A 19,311-nucleotide genomic window follows, 5' to 3' on the forward strand; every position below is an offset into this window, starting at 1 on the left:
CTGTTGACCATTTATTCCACAAAACATACAATGCAAAGCATGTGCACTGTACAAGCCTTAATATTATGAAAATACTCAATCATGCCTGTTATTTTTTTTTTCAATTCATTAATCATAATTTTGTTTTTGTAGTCATCCAGATCTACTTTTTACAAGATACAGTATACCTTTGTCTATTGAACCGTTTGCATTGCTTTTGTCAGTTTTTGTCCTGTTAGCTCATGTTTCCACCTTGGCTATATTATAAACATTAAGCAAAATTAAAATATTTCAGTCTTATCTGAACTATACAAACATACTGGTATGACAGTTGACACAAGTAGACTCAAGTTCACTTAAACTGTGCGTGAATTGAAACAGGTGTAAACCTGGCAGTGTTTTCCATGTGCTACACACAGGGTGTCAAGTGCAGCTGCTGGTTAGAGACACTAGATTTTCAAATCTATAACTTGCTGCTGGTAAGGACTTTTCTAACCACCCAAGTCCAGTTATGTTTCTCATATCAGTAGTCCTAACTAATACCAGTTACACAAATCCTTGACAACATCCATTTTGAGGGAAAAGAGATCCATTTTCATTTGTGGCACAGCAGTTGTGGAGGCTTGTTCCTCTGGTCCTTTTTGAAAATTAGATACAAGTGAGGGGTTGAAACCGGAGGATTGTTTGCTCATTAATGAGTCTATGTGTAAAAAATACACAAACAGCTCTGAAAGGTAGGCAGCAGGTGGTTCTGAAGATTAAGTGACAAGACCACTACAAAGGTTGGGTTACTGTTCAGACTCTTCTCTTGTGTTTTTTTCTTCCATTCCAGTGAAGCACCTTGTTGCTGATGTCTTCTTCAGTGCAATCTCCTTCCAATTTACACATCATCACATAAATTATACACTGATCCTCAATCTCATTAGTTTATATTATGTTAAATGTTATACACATATTAAAAATTTATACAAACCAAACTTTGCTTGATAAACCACATACAGTATCACATCTGTACAAAATCAGAAAAAGAAAAGTTCACAAAACTAGGCAAAATAAGAAAGGAATTTGTTTTTGGCAATTAAAAGCAATAGCCTGGTCTCTAATTCACAAAACACAAATTAAGGGATTAAATACTGAACTTTGAAAATCAAAAGGAACAGTACACCGAGAGCTCAACAGAGGATCTTCTGTCTGTGTTTGTGATGATAAAACTGTTCTTCACTTTCCCAGTTATTAAGTGTTAACAGAAAAACATGGTTAAAAGGGTTAAGAGGCTGTATGCAGAAATACAAAGCCTGAGGATACATATACAGTATGCGACCAGAAACCAAGCTTAAGTTTGAGACAAGGAATACCCTGCGGTTCACTGCAAGTACAATAACACTATCTTCTCCTTCATCTAGTGAAGTTCTGCTTTCAGAGATACATAAAAGGATAAAGGCTTTTATAAAGGTTCAGATTTCAGCTCCTCAACCCTGCACTCCAGGTCGGCCACCTGGTGATGAGACAAAGTGAAATGCAGTTATGACATTGTTTGATTTGCGCTGATTTTGTGTGTGATGTGGAAAATATATACATACAAACATCAAACTCAGCCTGGAATTACACACTGACAAAAACTACACACCACAGATCTGACAGTTTCATACAAACAGATGGAATGTGATATTTTAAGGTTCGTGGTATACTATGATTTATGTGTTGGTATGCAATGTATTCCATAACTGTGCTTACAGTACTAGACAACTACATAACCATGGGATATATTTTGGTTTTTAACCATGTATATATTATATCATGGTGCAGAATCAATCTACCTTTGAATACTTCCTTTCTGTATATGGTGCAGAATCAAACACCAATTAAAAAGATCAATTCCTTATTTGTTATTAACTTCATTTAGAATTATACAAAATCTGTTACTGTACATTTATTAGGCTACTTGACAATGTATAACACAGCTTCCAAAGACAATATCGTTGTAATAGCATAGTACAGTAAGAGCTCTTTTTTTATGTGTATGTATCTCAAATCTGAAGCAGGTCAGATATTTGAGCATGTGAATTGTTTCTAGAAAGTCATGTGTTTTATTTAGCCGTGTCAGGGAAAAGTATGGCCATGGTTAGTATAATTAAGTTAAATTATATTAACTTTATATTAATTATAGGCCATAATAGTCTATTGATTGATAACACGAGTAAGTCTAATTTATCATCTTCGATATGTGCCTTATTCTAATGCCACAACCCTGTATGATATGGGTAACAATATGCTAGAATAAATATTAGGCTTGTAGAAAAAAGGATGTTAATCACACACATACACCTGTCAACGTTATCATGAAACTATTGAGACCCAGTAAGCTTCTAGTTAAACATGGTGTACTGAAAAGGTTAAAGCTCCAAATAAAATGTCGCCCAAATCCCCTTTTTGACGTAATGCTTTTCTTTGCCACTTTGCTATATCACACTCAGCTCACCTGACTCATAAAAGTCAAATGTTGTAAAGCATGCATGGAGGTACAAGCATTCTCACAGCACATTCTTTTATTTTTAATTCATATTTTTCTATGTAAAGTGTTTGCAAACTTTCTGGTCCCAGGCTTTTATCCCCTATGGTAAAAAATACTAGTACATTACCTGTTCTTGGAGTTGCCCAGACTCTTCTTTGAGAAGGGAGGCCTCAGCCCCATCTTGTGCACAACGTTGGGTCTCCTTCTTCAGGTACTCAATCTCCCTGTAAAAGGAAGCAGATCATCGTCCCAAACCTGATACACACCACAAACCTGTGAACTCTTGGGACAATGCATTTAAGACGTCTTACTTCTGCTGATATTCCTTGATCAGGCGCTTGGCTTTGCTGTACTTGCGCTCCAGGGCCTGATACTGGGCCTGCGTCTCCTTCAGGTGCTCGTCCACAGCCTGGCACAGGCTCTGAGCCTCCATCCAGTATCCCTCTAGCTTCTCCATGCGCTCTTTGTTCTCCTGCAGGGTCTGCTCCAGCTGGGCCTTATCCATACGCCAGCGCTGCTTCTCCTGCTCCGCATGGTGCAGCTGAGAAGACAGGGGGAAGCATCCATTTCAATAAACGCAAAGATCATATCGTACGACTCTGGATGATTCAGTTATACACAAATACACATCGATGTATACAGGCACACACCTCCGATCCCTTATGCTCTTAATACAAGTTTATACTGTAGTGCCCGGTATTAACTGATGTTACCGTAGGCTATAATTAAATATCATCTTCATTTGTCTCTGAATAAACAAGAACAACTAACCTTTCTTTTCAGCTGTTGGATCTCAGCCTGGGTCACAGCATGCTTTATTTGGAGCTTCATCGGAGAGAGAGATATTACAATTTTAAATACAGATCTTAATATTAGCCACATCAGAAGAAAGGAGCTGTGATTAGACAGGGAGTGTTCTAATTAAGCCAATCTCCGCTCACCTCCTTGTACTTATGGGCGAGTTTCTCAGGGTCCGTCTCCAGGGGCGACATGTCCTCGTTCTCCGCCAGGTCAAACACCTCGATGGCACTGGGATAGGAAGGACTGACCTCCTCGTCCTCATCCTCCTCCTCATCTGTGCCATATTCACCAGTCTGCAAGGGTGAGAGGAGCAGTGGATTTGGAATGGTTCATTTGCATGCTGGTTGGACAGGTTGTCAGTTATGGTAATAAAAAAGAATAATGTGCAAGAGTGCTTTAAATCCAGAGGTGGCACCTTACAAGTGACTTTGAAACTCACACAACATGAAGAAGATATACACAGATCAATGCAGCAGGAGCACTTCTCTGAGTGTTATGCTGGATCGGCGCTCTTTAGCTACCAAGGTTAACTCTTTTTTCAAAAGAAGCAAACCAAGGCACTTCAGTTTGCAGATACAACAGCCATATACTGAGTTAAACGAGCTACGCATCGCAGCCCACACAGGCCTTCACACTTCTTTTGAAAGTGTTTTTTTTTCTTCCTTTTTTTTTTTTTTTTTTTTAAAATCACCAAGCTCGCAGGCAATCACGTGTTGTGTGCTCCCATGTTGTATCTGGTGTTGATGTGACACCAAACGGACACTAGGTGGTGCAAAGCTCAGCAGCGGAGGATTTGTTTTTTCCATGGAACACCCTAATGCTTTTCAAGAACCACCCACCATCACCCTTCCTTGAATGGGTGCAACTTCCTCTTTGTTACCATAATGAAACTAGTAGTGGCTTCAGAGTCTGTTTGCAGAACCTCACAACTGAGGGAGAAAGTAGCCAAATGTGACACACAGATTAATATTGTGAAAGGAATTTGACTCATCCTATTCTGCCCTCGTTTTTGAGCTGAGCTTATCATTTGATTATGCTGATACCGGATGCTGGATACAACAGTGTAGCTGTTTGCCAGAGAGGGTCACTTCTGTTAAAGATGGTACTGGCACAAATGTCATAATCCTAAAGGGGAAATAGGCACACACACAGAGGCAACCGATGAATGCAAAAAAAAAGCTTGTTTTCCATTTGAAGGCAGTAATTTATGCCTGAATGGGTTGGCAGTGGTTTTCAAACTTTCTTTCTGCAGTCAAATTTCTTACATCCAAAGGACCTTGAATTACCTTGAAGTGCATTCAGGGTTGTTGTTTTTTTGTTGTTGTATTTTCTTTTGTTTAACCATAGGTTCCCACTTGGAATATAACCCCTATCCTAGAATATGTTAGGGCCATGCACAACATTGAGCTGTAAACAACACATACTGTGTTTTTACTGAATATTCCATTCAATTCTAAAACGTCTGTGTTAATGTGATTGGTCTGTGTGTGTGTGTGTGTGTGTGTGTGTGTGTGTGTGTGTAGAGGAGGGAGGGCGGTGGATTAGTAGCCATTCCACCCTCCCTTTTACACTGTGCACTCTCAGAAAATGTCCTACTACTGAATCCAGACTGACAAATCAGCGATTTTGTCAACTGGCACTGGATCCTAGACCAGAAGCTTTACACATACGAGTCCTGAACATACAGACTAACCTCTTGTTCGTCCATATACTGGTTGTAGCGCTGCTCCATCATCTCTCTCTGCCAGCGTTCCTGCTCCAGGGTCTGCTGGATGAGCTGGGCCACCTCGCTCTGCTCGCCCGGCTTCTCTCGCCCAATGAGGAACCTGCACTCAGACACCCAGCAGTCCAGCTCAGGTAGGATCAACACAATACTGACACAGTGCTAAACCCAAAACATGTTCAGGGGGGCTAACTGAACTGAAACAGTCCTTGTTTAGATACAGTAAAATATGTGCATGCTAAATAGAGTATGCCAGTTCTCTGATGACTCTGATAGTCTTGTCTCTTTTGACCAGTGAGGAACATGCACACTGACTCCTTCAGGACCAAAACACATATACTACAATGTATACAGTCATCTGCAGTTGTTATAGTGTAATGTATTCGTGCGGTATGGAATGTGCTGGCTCTCTGACGACTGAAAATGGCTTCCTGTTTGGAGCTGAACAAAGGCAGTCTCTATGGAGTTGGGCTCTTCTATGATTAAAATCAAAGCCTCAACTGCGTCTCTCTTTTGGCTCATTGTACAATGCGTTACATTAGGTTATATGTTTACCGATTGAGGCTCACAAATCTCTGTCTAATTAAAACCTCCATGGCAACCATACAGGGGGAAAAACAGAGTGAATCATGACGAAGCCACGGTCGGCTGTTAAGCCGGCCACTGTAGCCTTTCAATTTCCCAGGCACTAACGGGTAATTAAATGTTCACAAACACACTTCCTGCCCCAGTCTATTTGTCTGGCTGACATTTTTATGAATAGGCCTGAGCTCTAGTGCCCTTCCCCATCTCTGCAGTGGATCCATAATACATGAGCTATCTATGAAGGGCTCTGATCTTCGACAAGTCACACAACACTAACAATTACCCCAACAGAGCTGACCACTAAACCCTGAATTATGAATGAGTCTGGATGACAAAGGAGCATATAGGGAACAGTCAGCTCCACCAAAACTCCATAGAGCTGGGCTACAAATAGCCTCCTGGCATTTCAAAATGATACCTTTGATGCCGACTATGTCTGCTGCTGATAACCATGTTTTCTGTGGCTCTACTGTGGAATCTTTGGATCTGATTCACTATGTCTCCAAAAGGAGCTTTTCAATATTGAAGGGTATAATCATGACCCTGTTTGACTGGAGATGTGAATCTACAGTCAGTGGTGATCTGAATGGGCAGGATGTGGTGAAAGTCAGTCTTGCATGTAAAACCGGCTGTGGGTGTATAACAAGAGGAAACTGTCTCTTCAAGCTAGAATATCGGATGTCATAGCAAGCTATGGCATCAAATAGTGAAACAAAACAAATGCCATGGTCACAGCTAAGGCAAACAGCTAGCCCAAGGGTGCTGTAAAATGGCAGTTATAAAAATGTTCATTTAAGAGCTACATTGGAATTGAATGCTTTGCGTTTTTAAATGGCTTTGCTGTGTTTTTAAATGGCTTTGCTGTTAACGCGAGTGTACACAAGAGAGAAAAAAAACAAGAAAATACTCTCAATGTCATGGCAATAAAATCATGAATGTTTTATTCTTACTTGACAGTTCCTGAGGTGTTCCTGAGTACGGAGGCAGCGAAGCTCTGGGTGACTCCCACCAGACTGGTCCCATCCACCTCCACGATCAGATCGTTCACCTGGATCCTGGGGGGCAACAGTTAGGAGATGAAGAGGACAGGATTTAGGCCAGTGGCCCAGCAGTGGTATTTGGTCATCATCTCGATACCTTCAGTGCATCAGCCCACACAAGCCCACCTCCATTTAGAAGCCCTCGTTCTTGGCAGCAAGAACTATTTGCATTTGCCAGGAATGAAAATGAGCTAGCGAACCAGTCAAGTATCCATTCCTGGAGACAAAACTACAACTGCTCAGCTTAGCTCAGGTTGACACCTGGGTTACAAAACAAAACAATAAAGGGCCTTAAGGAACCATTCAGTTTGACAGAATGGCATTTACGGCTCAAAATCTATTTGAATCAAAAAAAAAGTGATTCTATATGAACGGGTACTTGCTAATGCTAACATAACTGTACATTACTTGGTCTTTGATAATGTTACTTCACTGGTGTGTCTGATGGTAGGGTTGTACTTCAATCAATTCAGATACAAACTGCAGCTGCAACTAACTGCCTTATGACTTGGCATTCACTCTCGATAATGTCTTTATTGATTGGATAGGGCAAACGTTTTTCAATATTTGAATTTTAAAGAAAATCACTTCTTAAACTAACTGATTTTTTAAGATTCTTTTTGGGCATTTTTTGCCTTTATCGGACAGTGGAGAGAGACAAGAAAGACTGGGAGAGAGAGAGAGGAGGGGGTGACATGCGACAAAGGTCCCAGGCCAGATTTGAACCCAGGACGTCTCGGTTGCATGGTATGTGCCTTAACCAACTGAGCCGCCATGATGCTCCATAGCAAGTGAATTTAACATGAACTGACATACCTGCCATCCCTATGCGCTGCCCCTCCATCTGTGACCGTCTTAACGAAGATGCCCAGCTTCTCCAGGCCCATGTCGGCCCCTGCGCCCATCCCGATGATACTGATGCCCAGGCCATCGCCATCTGACAGGGAATGGGGGAAAACCAAACCAAAATACACACCGTCATTATAATCCATGATAAAACGTCATAAACATGCATCAGTCAGTGTTATTTGTTACACTGTCCTGTCACTGTGAGTCAAGCACGGGACTGCATGGGCTGACGCAGTGTTGCCACTATATGTTTTGTAGTAGTGGCTGGTCAGTTTACCTTTGGCTTTGATTCCATGTCCATCCATGTTGGGATTAACACTTTTATTAATAAATGCAGTGCCAGAAGTTTTCTTACTTAAGATACTTTATTATGGTCAAAGTATTAATCCCAAACACCATCCTTATCCTTGTGCAGTACTAACATGTTTGTGGTCAAAATTACATCAAATGGGTTAAAAGAAGAGGGGGTGTAATTTTTTGGTATCATTTTGGAATGAATATCTTCATATATGACTACTGTCTGTACAGAAATCCCAGAAATAGTAAAGTGGAGCCTTTTTTTTTAAAATCCAGCCCACACAGGGATGCAGCTTGTGTGGGACGATGAAGTGTTCATGGAAATCTGAAAAACACTGAACTCTAGACTGTCCCACAAATGTTCATTAGCAAATAATGCCAGCTCAGTAAGGGAGGTGCAGATTAAATAATGCTCCATTTTAATTCCTTGTTTTGACAACAAGATGAACTGGTACAATGTATAGGTAATAATACCATGTATATCAGGACATGTACAGAACATACACAGTGCCGCATCATTTATACCGAACACAGTCACATAGGGTATCCTGTTTAACATGCCCTGTACACACAACTCTACATATAGTTTTTTATGAATATATTAATGCACCGTAATGTTGAAGGGATGCTGTAAGTGTGGCTCACTGGGGAGGGAGATGGAAGGAAAACTTGCACCCTTGCACTTTCTTTGCCTTGTGGAAACCATGGAGAGTGGGGGTGGGGAGAAGGTGGCCGCTGAACATTGAAGGCCTTTTCACACCATTATGAAATTCAGGGTTTTTTTTTTTTTTATATCTGGCTTCAAAGAGAGCATGAAAGGAAAGGAAAGGAAAAAAACCAAGGTAAAATCTTGGTGCAGACATCAGACTGGGGACAAATGGTATTTGCAAATAATTCTTGCTTTAACCTGCATGGTTTGCCAGATTGAGTGAAGATTACTGCATGAGTGCGATTCTGATAGTGTTGCGTAAGAGGTTAATCACATATACCAGATTGACTTTCAAATACTTTTCTGTGATCGTGCAAACCGTCTTGTACTCACTGTATCTCCCAATGTGATGCAATCCACCCATCTGGTGCCCCAAGCAGGTTCAAATAAATGCTGAGAATTATTTGCAAATATGATTAGACCCAGGTCTTTTGAATACAGCTTTGTACAGCCAGAATTTTGACAAGTATAGAGAAGTCCTGGGAAGAGGTGTGTGGTGTGTGCGTGTGTGTGTGTGTGTGTGTGTGTGTGGGGGGGGGGGGGGGGGGGGGGGGGGGGCAGGGTTCAGCACCTTTCTCTAGCTCCACGGGGAACAGGTCCAGCCTCTCCACCCTCTTCTCCAGCTCGTACTCAGCAGATGCTGCCATGGGATCCACATCTTCATTGCGCCTGTCGTAGTCCTCATTGGGATAGGTGGCAAAAACCTGTAGAGAGGAACAGAGACACTGGATCAGACAGAGTTACAGCACAGTGGAATCACAACTGTTTGAACCTCAGACTTGAGGCAATTTGATGAAATACATTTTTACACTTTCTTATACTTCATTGTTTACACTTTCTAAACGCTTACACTTTATTTTACAGTTGTACACAGTTGTTGGACTTTCCTTGTCAAAGTGATAATCTGGGAGATCTTTGTTTTGTGTTTGTTTTTTGGTGCCATCTTTGGTGATAAGCAATCACCGCTGTAGTGTTTTTGCACTGCACTTCCTAGAAACTACATGTCAGTCAAATAGTGAGCCCAGTACTGCGGCGTCTTTTCTGTTAATGGAGTTTGTTTTTCGGTCTGTTCAGCCATGGTGGCTGACTACCCGGTTTTTCTTTTATTTACTCTAAACAAATCACTGGTGCTGCTGCCGGAAACATAAAAGTTATCGCTTCCTGTGCAGCAGAGGATCTTTCCCTAGAAGGACCGACGCAACACCAGCTGTGAACAGAACAGCAAATGTAGGGTTTCAGGAACTGGGTATAGGCTGAACCACTTAGTAGCAAAATGCGCATTTATTTATATGAAAATGTTGCAGATATGTTACTTTAATACAGGTGATTCAATGCATTTTCACTGCAAACTACACTTCACAGTGCATTTTAGAATATCTGTGCATTCACAATTCATATTTTGAATGCGTTTTAGTACAGTATTTCAATGCATTTCCCAAAACATTTATCTACTTAAGCTGATACAAATGTGAAAGTGGATACAATGTACTCATTGGAGGAGTCAAAATTAAAAATCCAATCCACGTCGAATTTCTATCATCATGCTTTTGACACCAGTGCAGGTGATCATCATAGTAGCAGGTTTATGTGTTATGTACTTAGGGATACAAGGATAAGCAAAATTCTTGAGATTACAGAAGTGAATGCAGCTTATCACCAACCAATCAGAAGTAGTGGAGAAGTGAGCGGCCGAGATGGGAGAACTGGATAGGTGGATAATGGTAAGATAATAAGTGACCAGCACTGTTAATGCAGACATAATGCAATTGAAACTTATCGACCATTTCAAATGAAACAGCCACAACATTTCCTCAGAGACTCCACGCTGTATCATCTCACAGCGGTAATGTAACACAGTGGGAAAATCAATCACAACCACTGAAGTTGCTCTCGTGAAGATAGAGGCCCGTTTCAGGGCCCGGCTTCCCACATTCGCTCTGGTCCGACAGCATGACAGTTTACATAACCACCTCCAGCATGCTAATGGAGGCCTTCTGCAGCTGCTGCTCACAGGCCTCACACACACTCGCGCTCACATACACACACACACACACTCATATACACACACACACACACACACACACACACACACACACACACACACAGTTAGCTGAATCTTAAAAGCCTCACTCTTAGTCTTCCAAAGTGATTATGCATGCACCACCTTGTGTGCTCCACTAGCCACGCTCTAATTCATTGCTGGACCTTCTTCGCTCTCACACACACATTCTTTGATTTCTTTCATTTCATTTCTACATTCTTCTCCCCATAATCCATTGCTGCCTCTGCTGCAGCATTTTAGCATTTTGTTCCTGAATCTGTTCTGACTTTGTTTATTCCTTGCATATATCTCTCTCTTTCTCTCTCTCTCTTTCTGCCCTTTAGTTTGTGTCCATCTGCGTTACAAAGTAGCATCTCGTTGCTTCAATGCTGCCATCCAGTCACATGGGCCCCGTCGCCCTAGCAACCCCACAGTAAAGTACTTGTCAGTTTTGACAGTGCCTTTGCAATTTAACCCACCCCTCCCCTGCCAGATTTATACAGTATCATTGTATTTTCATGCATCATTGAACACTGTATAAGCTTCTGCTCCTACATTTAAGCTTTCCTTACCCATACAGAATAGAGGGGTTCAAAATGTTATGGCCTTGAGCCAAACCACTCCCACCACTGTGCATTCATACAAGTGATGACACATCTTATATATTAATGGACTCAAGCCTGCTCTGGACCTCTTGCTGCTTCAGAGCTAGACTGGGGTCAAACAAAAATATTCTACCATACCAAACCTTGTTATATCAAATTATTGACCTCTGTCATTATTATGTGAACTGCAGTTTCAGTTTCCATTTTGAGTTGAGTGAACTTAAAGTGAACTGACCCTAACCCCGCCGCAGCTGACAGCTAGCATTGGTACAGCTCTAATGGCTTCTGATTTAGGTTACCTTTGTATTTAGACGGATTAGCAGCATGTGGATTACAGACACACAAAATACACTGTGTGCCTCCTATGGCTACTAAGTAACAGTGGATAGAACAACAACAGCACACTGCAAGCCGGTCTTTCCACTGTGCTGCTCTCACGTGGCAGCACTTCACTCCTTGAGTTTAAAGATCAAGAGGCCACAGCTGGTGGCTCTTGGTGCCCTCATTTTACGCCCACACTACCTCAGAAGATCAAACGAGGTTCAGTAGCGTTAAACGTGGCACTGGGAAAACGGCTACGATCGGACCGTGTGTCGTGACCTGCAGTATGTTCAGGGCCGGTGCTGCGATGTAGGCTACAGTCGTGCACTCACTGACACAGCATCAACACTTTCATTTCCGCAGGAAGATTGTCTCCCTCCTCACGTGGGATGATCCCATGCAGAGCAGACAGACTAATGGGATCCTGCATGAGCCCCCCCCTCCCTTCGCACTGTAGGCCTAAGCATATAGAGTAGGAGATGAACTCGTCGAAAGGGTGAGGTGGCTGGCAGTCGGTGACAGCCATGCGCCTTTCCCCTTTGGAAGACAAACATTGGGATTAAAGCGGGGGGGCTGGGCTGGGCCGGGCTGGAGGAGGTCGCTGCTCCAGTTGTGGCAGATAGTAGGTCAGAGTAGCTAACAGATGGCCAGGAAACTCCCTTCCTCCCTCCCTCTGCTACCAGCCGCCTGGGATGTCCTACAAAAGCTCTGTGGGCAGCTAGCTACAGTGGCTCACCAGCTAACAGCTTGTGTTTGTGTCTATAAAGAGCACCCACTTGGGATTGTAAACGGTATTAAAAACAGGCAGTATGTGACAACCACCATTTTTACAATGCAGTTGCCGTGACAGAGAGATGGCTAAATGACAGAGTTGGTGTGGAGGCCTCTGCTCTCCTGCAGTGTGGGTCCATCATGATGGCCCTCTGGCTGGGATGTGGTTGGGTAACACACTGGTGGCAGTATGGTAACTAGCGAGCTGCTAGTATCCCCCCAACCCCCCCCCCCCCACCGCCCGCAGCAGCCTGTCAGCTGCCGTGTTCCTTTCCTTCTTGACTCTCCAAAAACAGATCTAATTTTGGATTCGGCCAATAGGATGTGTGGAGGTGGTGCCTTTGGTTTTTCACAACAGAAATAGTAGTGTTTCCACTCTGTCTCTCCGCATAGCACCCAACTTTCCATCATTTTCCTGGCCCATGCTGTTCTTGCTATTATTTTAACTGAAGGTTGTTGGCATGCAAGTTTGTTCCAATTTCACTGCTCGTCTCCTTCTTTGCCAGTGGGGATTTTCCTGAATTAACTGAATTACCACGCATAATGTTAGATCTGTGAAATGACTGCTCCTCCAGTCTTTGAGTGGCTCATTGTCCTCAATATCTGCTGCAATTAAGCCACTATTCTGAGATATAGCGTATTAGTTTCAGAATGCTTGTGTGATGCTTAATCAAACTGTCTGCTGGTTAAGCATATAAAGACATACAGAAGCCGTCATCACTGCAGTTTTTCCCTTAAACTCCAGTAACAACACCATTAATTGCTTTACCAACCACCACAGGTTACAACAGGGCCAGGCCAGAAGTGGCAGGTAATTGCATCCAAATCCTCCTAAAATTAGGGGTTAATCCAGATCCCAGATGTGCAACACGCAGCACTTAGGCACAAAATTGGGATGTGGCCCTGGCTGCCATCTCTCTGGACCAGCCTTCCCCAGCCAACAAAATGGATATGGTGGCTTTGTCATAGTAACGGTTGCATAGCGCCAGAGCACGTCTGTTTTGGCAGGCCAGGCTTGGTCAGCAGTGGTTTAAGCTTAGCGCTGACCCTGGGGACAGACGCAGCAGCATGAGAATAAGGTCAGCAACGGCAGGCTGAGTAACGCTACATATGTATGTGCATGCGGAAGAAGATGCTGCAAGACCCAAGGAACAGACCACCGGAAGTAGCGTCTGCGTCTGTATTTTATTTGGCTTGACAAGATGACAGCGGGTCAGACCAACAGAAAACAGCACTCAGACATTATGAGTGAGACATTACGTAACCTGGCTTGTCGCAGCAACCTGAGTGGGCAGATCACGTAAACGCTTCAGCCCACCACCACTGCAGGACTGAGAAGTGGGGCAGAGTGACCTTGCTGGTAATCTGTCTGGTCTCCCACCACCACCACCACCACCACCCCCCCATTCCCTTCCCTAATGCATGAAATATGGCTGAAAGTAATAGACAGTTTCAGGATACCTTGACATATGGTGATGCATTACCTCTGCTGGGCAATCCCTCATCGGCTGACCTGAGCTGCAAACACGAACCGCCAAAGGTTATACGGGGATTTGTGGCGACATTCTTAAAAATTCCTCCTTCTACATGATGCGTCATTGGTCAATATTCAATAGCCTCGGTTTATTAGAACATTAGAGCAGCCTTTGTTTGTCCTAATGATATAGCGGAAAAGAAAATCATAGGTGTTCTTTGACTAGGCTGGCAGCACTGTTGTTTTAAGAGTTGCGTAGGCAGCAGAAGCCCACGAGAAAGGGTGAGACAGAGGGTGAGACAGAGGGAGAGAGAGAGAAAATTAAAGTGTGTAAGAGGAGGCCAGGTGACGAGTGAGCCAGGTGATTTCTGAAAATTTTGATTATTTCTGGTTCGCAAATCCGGCAGAGATTATCTTATATTATCTTCCGCTTTTTTGGGAAAATCTCTTCCAACAATAGGATAAATAATTGAAAATCACGATGTGCCAGGAGACTAGAGGAGAGTTATGAAACACAGCGCACTGATACAAAAACAGAGTAATACAGAGCGAAGCCAAAACAAACACACCAAACAAATAAATAAGACATGAGAGGCAGCTTCCTGTGTTCAACAAGGAGGCAGCCTTAAAAAGCGAGGCAAGTCTGTGACGATAACAATGCTGCTATTTTTACTAACAGACTGGTGACAAAGAGCGAGGGAGAGAAGAGGGAGAGAGAGAGAGCAAAGAAGAGAAGGAGTGAGAGAAAGAGGGTGTTAGGAGGAGCAAACAAAGCGGGTAGTGTGAACTCGACTCCGAGCAGCAATGCTATTTGTGCCAGTTTGAGAGGAGAGGAGAGAAAGGGAGAGGGAGAGAGAGAGAGAGAGGGGTGCTGCTCAGTGTGAAAGGAGCGCAAAGAAAGATACATTTGCCACAGACTTCCAACCGCCATCGCCACAACAAGCCTCAGCTGTGGCCGAAAGCCGAGCAGTTACACAGAGGGGAAAATATGCGCTAAAAATGGCCAGGCACGGGCACTTCCTGTTTGGGAGAGAAAGCAAGTGACACTGTGTGACTTAAGAGCTGGCGTCGTACAGTAGCATGACATTTGAGCTACATAATAAAGGCCCTCCCATTTGACCTCGCACCCCCCCCCCCCTCTTTACTCTCATCCATCCCCGCATCAATCTCCATAACAAAGGATACACTGATACAGTGTGAAGGACTCAGAGGGAGGTTATTCTCTGATGATCGCTGCAGGGTCACAAGCAAACGCTGCTCTTTATAAAGGCCTGTGAGTTATGTCTTCTTCATCACACACTTTAACACTTATTGCTCCAGTTTTGATCTAATGGGGGGAAAAGCAATATGGCAAATAATCTGTCTTTGCTTTTACAATTGCATCGAACGGAAATAATTCTCCTGATAGCATCTGGGTTGCAAAAGATACGCACTGCGGGCCAATGTGCAGCGCAATGAGGAGCGAGCAAGAGTAACTTTCGACTTGAATGGTCATGATACAGGCCGGGAACTCTTAGTCACTGAGATGGCTTGCTGCATGAGGGAGTGCGTGTGATGTACAGTGTCAGGACCCACTTTGGCTGGCACAGTCTCTCCATGCCCGAGACCTGAAGGCAGAGCGGCGCAGTGAGCCTGAGCTGCAGAGGATCTGATGCTCTTCTCCGGATCATTACACACCCCCTCCCCAGACACTGAGAGACACTTTAAATCAACTCTACCTCCTCCTTCCTCCTCCTCTCTTCGCTCTCATCTCGCTGGCCCATGAAGGGATATCACGATCATTTTCTCTCACTTCCTCCGGCTCTCTCTCTCTGACTCTTTCGCTCTGTTTATCTCTCCTTCTCCCTCCCTCCCTCCCTCCCTCCCTCGCTTTGTCTCTCCCTCTCTCTCTCTCTCTCAAGCACACAAACACACCACGCAACAAAAAAACAGTCTCATTCCTCATCTGGCCATGCACATCACCCAGCACCCCATAAGCTGTCCGCTGACCTTCAGCTGGCCAAAGCAGAGTATCCCCTTCTCACAATAGCAAAACCGGACTAATTATCCAGCCCTCTTTGTTCCTCCCCCCTAACAATTATTTACAGAGGCAGCTCCCATTGCATTTCAGATAAGTATCTACACAGCGGCTCTTTCAGGGCCATGTCAGCTGCACAGTAGGAATGCAGGCCCATCCATTGGCAACTGGCTAGAAACGCTGCTACTGTGGAGGGAGGGTGTTGGTGGAGTGCAGAGACCCGTGCTGAAACAGGGTCAAATCAAAATGTAGTCAGCATTATTCTGAAATCAGCAAAAACATGGAGGGAGCTGGATAAAAACAGCTGACATTAGTATTGCTTATGACTATAGCATGGTGGTGGATACACTTGATGCGGTCAAGTACAGCGATCGCAATCTTTCCCACTCACCCCTTAAACAGGCATTTAGATACATACATACACACACACACACACACACACACACACAGGATAAAAAAAATACACATCTGAATCTTATAATGATATAATTAGAATTCACTCAAATGAACACCTCTGCCTAATGAATCAAGGCTCTGAGGGCATGTAATGATCAGCGGACTGAAAGAGAGCATCTTCATTATGTTAATGCAATATCGGCAGTGTGTTTCAGGTAGAACTGTTGGGAACATGCTCAGGCTCCAGAATAATCTGTCTCTCCACTGCATATTTTCTCACCTTGATGGGCTCGGTGCTGAAGCGGATCTTCCTGGAGGGGGGCGGCTCCTCCTCCGCAGGCAGCCCAGTGATCTCCACGCAGCTGGACTCGGGCTCGTAGCGGTCATCCTCCTCCTCTTCCTCCTCGTCCACCTGGCTCCCACCAAAGTCCTCCCCCACCGCGCTGTAGCTACTGATATCCACAGACTCGCGCCCCGACTGGTCCTCTTTTAGAGTCCTCTCCTCCTCCTCCGCATCCTTAGCGGCTCCCATCTCTCCTTCCTGCCTGCCCATCTCACTGCCGGTGCCCTTTGGAGAGCTTCCGCGCTCCTTCTCCGCAGTGGCGCCCCCGTTCTCCAGAGAGACGTGGACGCCACCTTGCAGTGATGGGCTGCTAGGCTCCTTGTCCCCAGAACACTCCTCGGGTTTCACCTCTGCTTTGGCCTCCACACCTGCATCTGAAACTGTCTTTTCCCTCTGCTCTTTTGGTTCTACTACAGTACTGGAGAGTTCAGCAGCTGGGCCACTCTGGTCCCAATTTTGACCCCCATTCAGGCTTTCAGATGAGGGAGGCAACTTCCCCCTGGAGACCCTGGGATGCCCCTCTTGGTCCCTCTGACTGCGGATGTCTTCATCCTGGCTGCTCGTTGGAACGGGCCTCACCCTCTTGGTGATGATTTTGGAGTTCAACACGCCCACCTTAGCGCTGACCCCCCGGGAGGGGAGCGGCGGGGTGGAGGAGAGGCGATGGAGGTTGTTTCGGAGCTCGGCTGCCCGTTCAAACACAGCGCTGAGCTGGCTGACCGTGGGCGACACGGCCTCGCTGGTGTCCAGGCTGTCCAGCGACTCGGTGCTGCCGTTGAAGCGAGCCACCACGTCCAGCCTGCCGTCCTGGAAGCCCGAGGCCTTGTCGGTCTTCAGCAGCACCCTGGTGGTGGCCAGCTTCTCCTGCCTCTCCTGCTGCTGCTCGAAGATGCGGCGGGTTTCCTGCAGCTTGGAGTAGCTGGGCGACGAGGCCCGCTGGTGGCCGTTCTCCGCTTTGGGGTCGAACTTGTTCACGCGCTCCGACACCGTGGATCCCAGCTTCAGCAGCGCGCTGTGGTCCACGTTCTCGTTCAGGCTGCCGGCTCGGGGGAGGGAGAGGCGCACCGATTTGTCGGCGCAGCTGGGGTTCTCCTCTCCCTCGGCCTCGGCTGGGGATGTGGTCTGCATCTGCTGAAACATGTTTTTAATACGGTGCACGTTGGAGCCGTACCTGCGCCCTCGAGGGCCCTCCTGCAAGTCTCCATTGGCAGCATTGTCTTTAACGGGCTTCAGGGCCTGCATCCCCGCCTCGTACGCGTTTCTGTGCGGGGATGGGCTCCTGAGCGTAGAGCCAGAGCCGGTGCTCTTGGATGTGGATTCGGTCTTCATCATGGTCAGTCAAGCGTCGCAACGGATGCTCAGCGACGGCATGTCTCCTTTCTCTTCTCCCGGTGGCTGTGCAAATCGGTATTATCCACCAGCAGTCGATCCTAGCGAGGTGGCGCCCAGACTAGACCAGCAGATGGAGAGAAACAAAAACAACAGATCGTTTTATAGGCCGCTTGCATCCGCTGCAATTCTAGTCCAATGCAATGGAGAAAGTGAGCACGATGCATCTGTCATTAGCTCGCTTGCAATTACAACAATGCAAACCTAACGCTCAAAAAACACAGATAACTGCACTAGTCATGAAAACATTAGCGCAGAAAACTGGAACAGTAAGTAATGAGCCACGGATTTACCACAACTGACGACAGATTGCTTACGTTTAATCCCTTTTTACAGACAGCATCATTTTGATCTCTTCATTCTGTGAACTGCAGATTTCTGGTCCTCCTCTCGTACAGGCAGTGTGCTGCATGGAGGAGGGAGCCGCTGGGTCCTAGTGCTGGTCCTAGTTCAGTCTTCTACATTTAGAGTAATGACAGCCTGTTCTGTGGGCGACTGCTACATACGAATGTAAATTATTATGGTTAGCTGACATACGATTCTAAATTAGGCCATAATGGTTAGCTGAGCGGACTACACTTTCAGATACTAAATATAATTAGCCTAGGTGTAGTGCTGCTACATATTTCATTTATAATAGATGATCTATTATAGTCATTTGATGTGTTTTTTCATGATCAGGATTTAAATACATTTTAAATATAGCTATGTCTAATGTTTAATAGCTAATGTCAAACCCTGTGTATAAATTGAGCAAGCTGTAGTCACCCAGGGGTTCTCAAAGTGGGGTCCGGGGCCTCCAGGGGTCCTTGAGGGAGTTCCGGGGGGGGCCCCCAGCATAATGAGGAATAATATACTTCACTATCAGTTCACTCTCTACAGGTTAGCGCAATGAAACAATGTATTAGGGTAACTGTTTTGATCAGAGGTTTCACTGCTCCCTCCCCATCTGGAGTAGTGCAATTCCATCCTAAATCATAACCTAATCATAACCCTAATCATAAAAATCTTCTTAGGTGGGGTTCTTTGGGCCAAAATCTTATGAAATGTGTGTCCCTGGACTGATGCGGATCTATAGGGTCCTTGACAAGTTTGGGAGCCCCTGGGCTAACAGACTGAAGAGGCTGCCTAAACATGACTAGCGTTAGGACCCAGTAACAGCAAGTCACGTCAAAGCCCTTTGGCCAATAACACATCCGTTATTTGTAGGCCACATTGTCACTTCCTGCATTCTGCATTTGCTGATACATTGTAATAATATTAGCATTATGTGATAGACAAATTATTCCCTTTTTGGTGAGAGTGCTGACTCTACCCACGCCTTCTCTCGGTTTCCACTTTTACTGTGGCTGGTTTGTCTATAAGCCTATATCTTATTATCTGGTCTTTTCTCACAAACAGGAAAGATTGACATGAAAGCCTCAAGATTTCCATATGAGTAGCCTACTAAACTGCCATC

At 44.9% G+C, this 19,311-nt stretch overlaps 1 protein-coding gene across 2 annotated transcripts; it reads right to left on the reverse strand.

The window, feature by feature from the left end:
• Position 1: 1 nt before the first annotated feature.
• Positions 2 to 18,234, reverse strand: LOC139913751 (neurabin-2-like). Of its 2 annotated transcripts, none has more exons than XM_071901878.2 (11): positions 18,170 to 18,234; positions 16,401 to 17,913; positions 9,067 to 9,199; positions 7,457 to 7,577; positions 6,551 to 6,655; positions 4,986 to 5,118; positions 3,433 to 3,585; positions 3,263 to 3,316; positions 2,803 to 3,032; positions 2,619 to 2,715; positions 2 to 1,474 (listed from the first exon to the last, which is right to left on the reverse strand). In XM_071901878.2, exons 2-11 carry the CDS (start codon positions 17,793 to 17,795, stop codon positions 1,424 to 1,426), a joined length of 2,472 nt encoding a protein of 823 aa, XP_071757979.1. In that variant the 5' UTR covers positions 17,796 to 17,913; positions 18,170 to 18,234; the 3' UTR covers positions 2 to 1,423. The 2 variants fall into 2 exon arrangements, with proteins under 2 accessions (XP_071757979.1, XP_071757980.1); XM_071901879.2 differs by having other exon boundaries at positions 18,146 to 18,221.
• Positions 18,235 to 19,311: the final 1,077 nt, after the last annotated feature.

The sequence above is a fragment of the Centroberyx gerrardi genome, chromosome 20 (assembly GCF_048128805.1).
Source record: "Centroberyx gerrardi isolate f3 chromosome 20, fCenGer3.hap1.cur.20231027, whole genome shotgun sequence".
Taxonomy (NCBI): Eukaryota; Metazoa; Chordata; class Actinopteri; order Beryciformes; family Berycidae; genus Centroberyx; species Centroberyx gerrardi.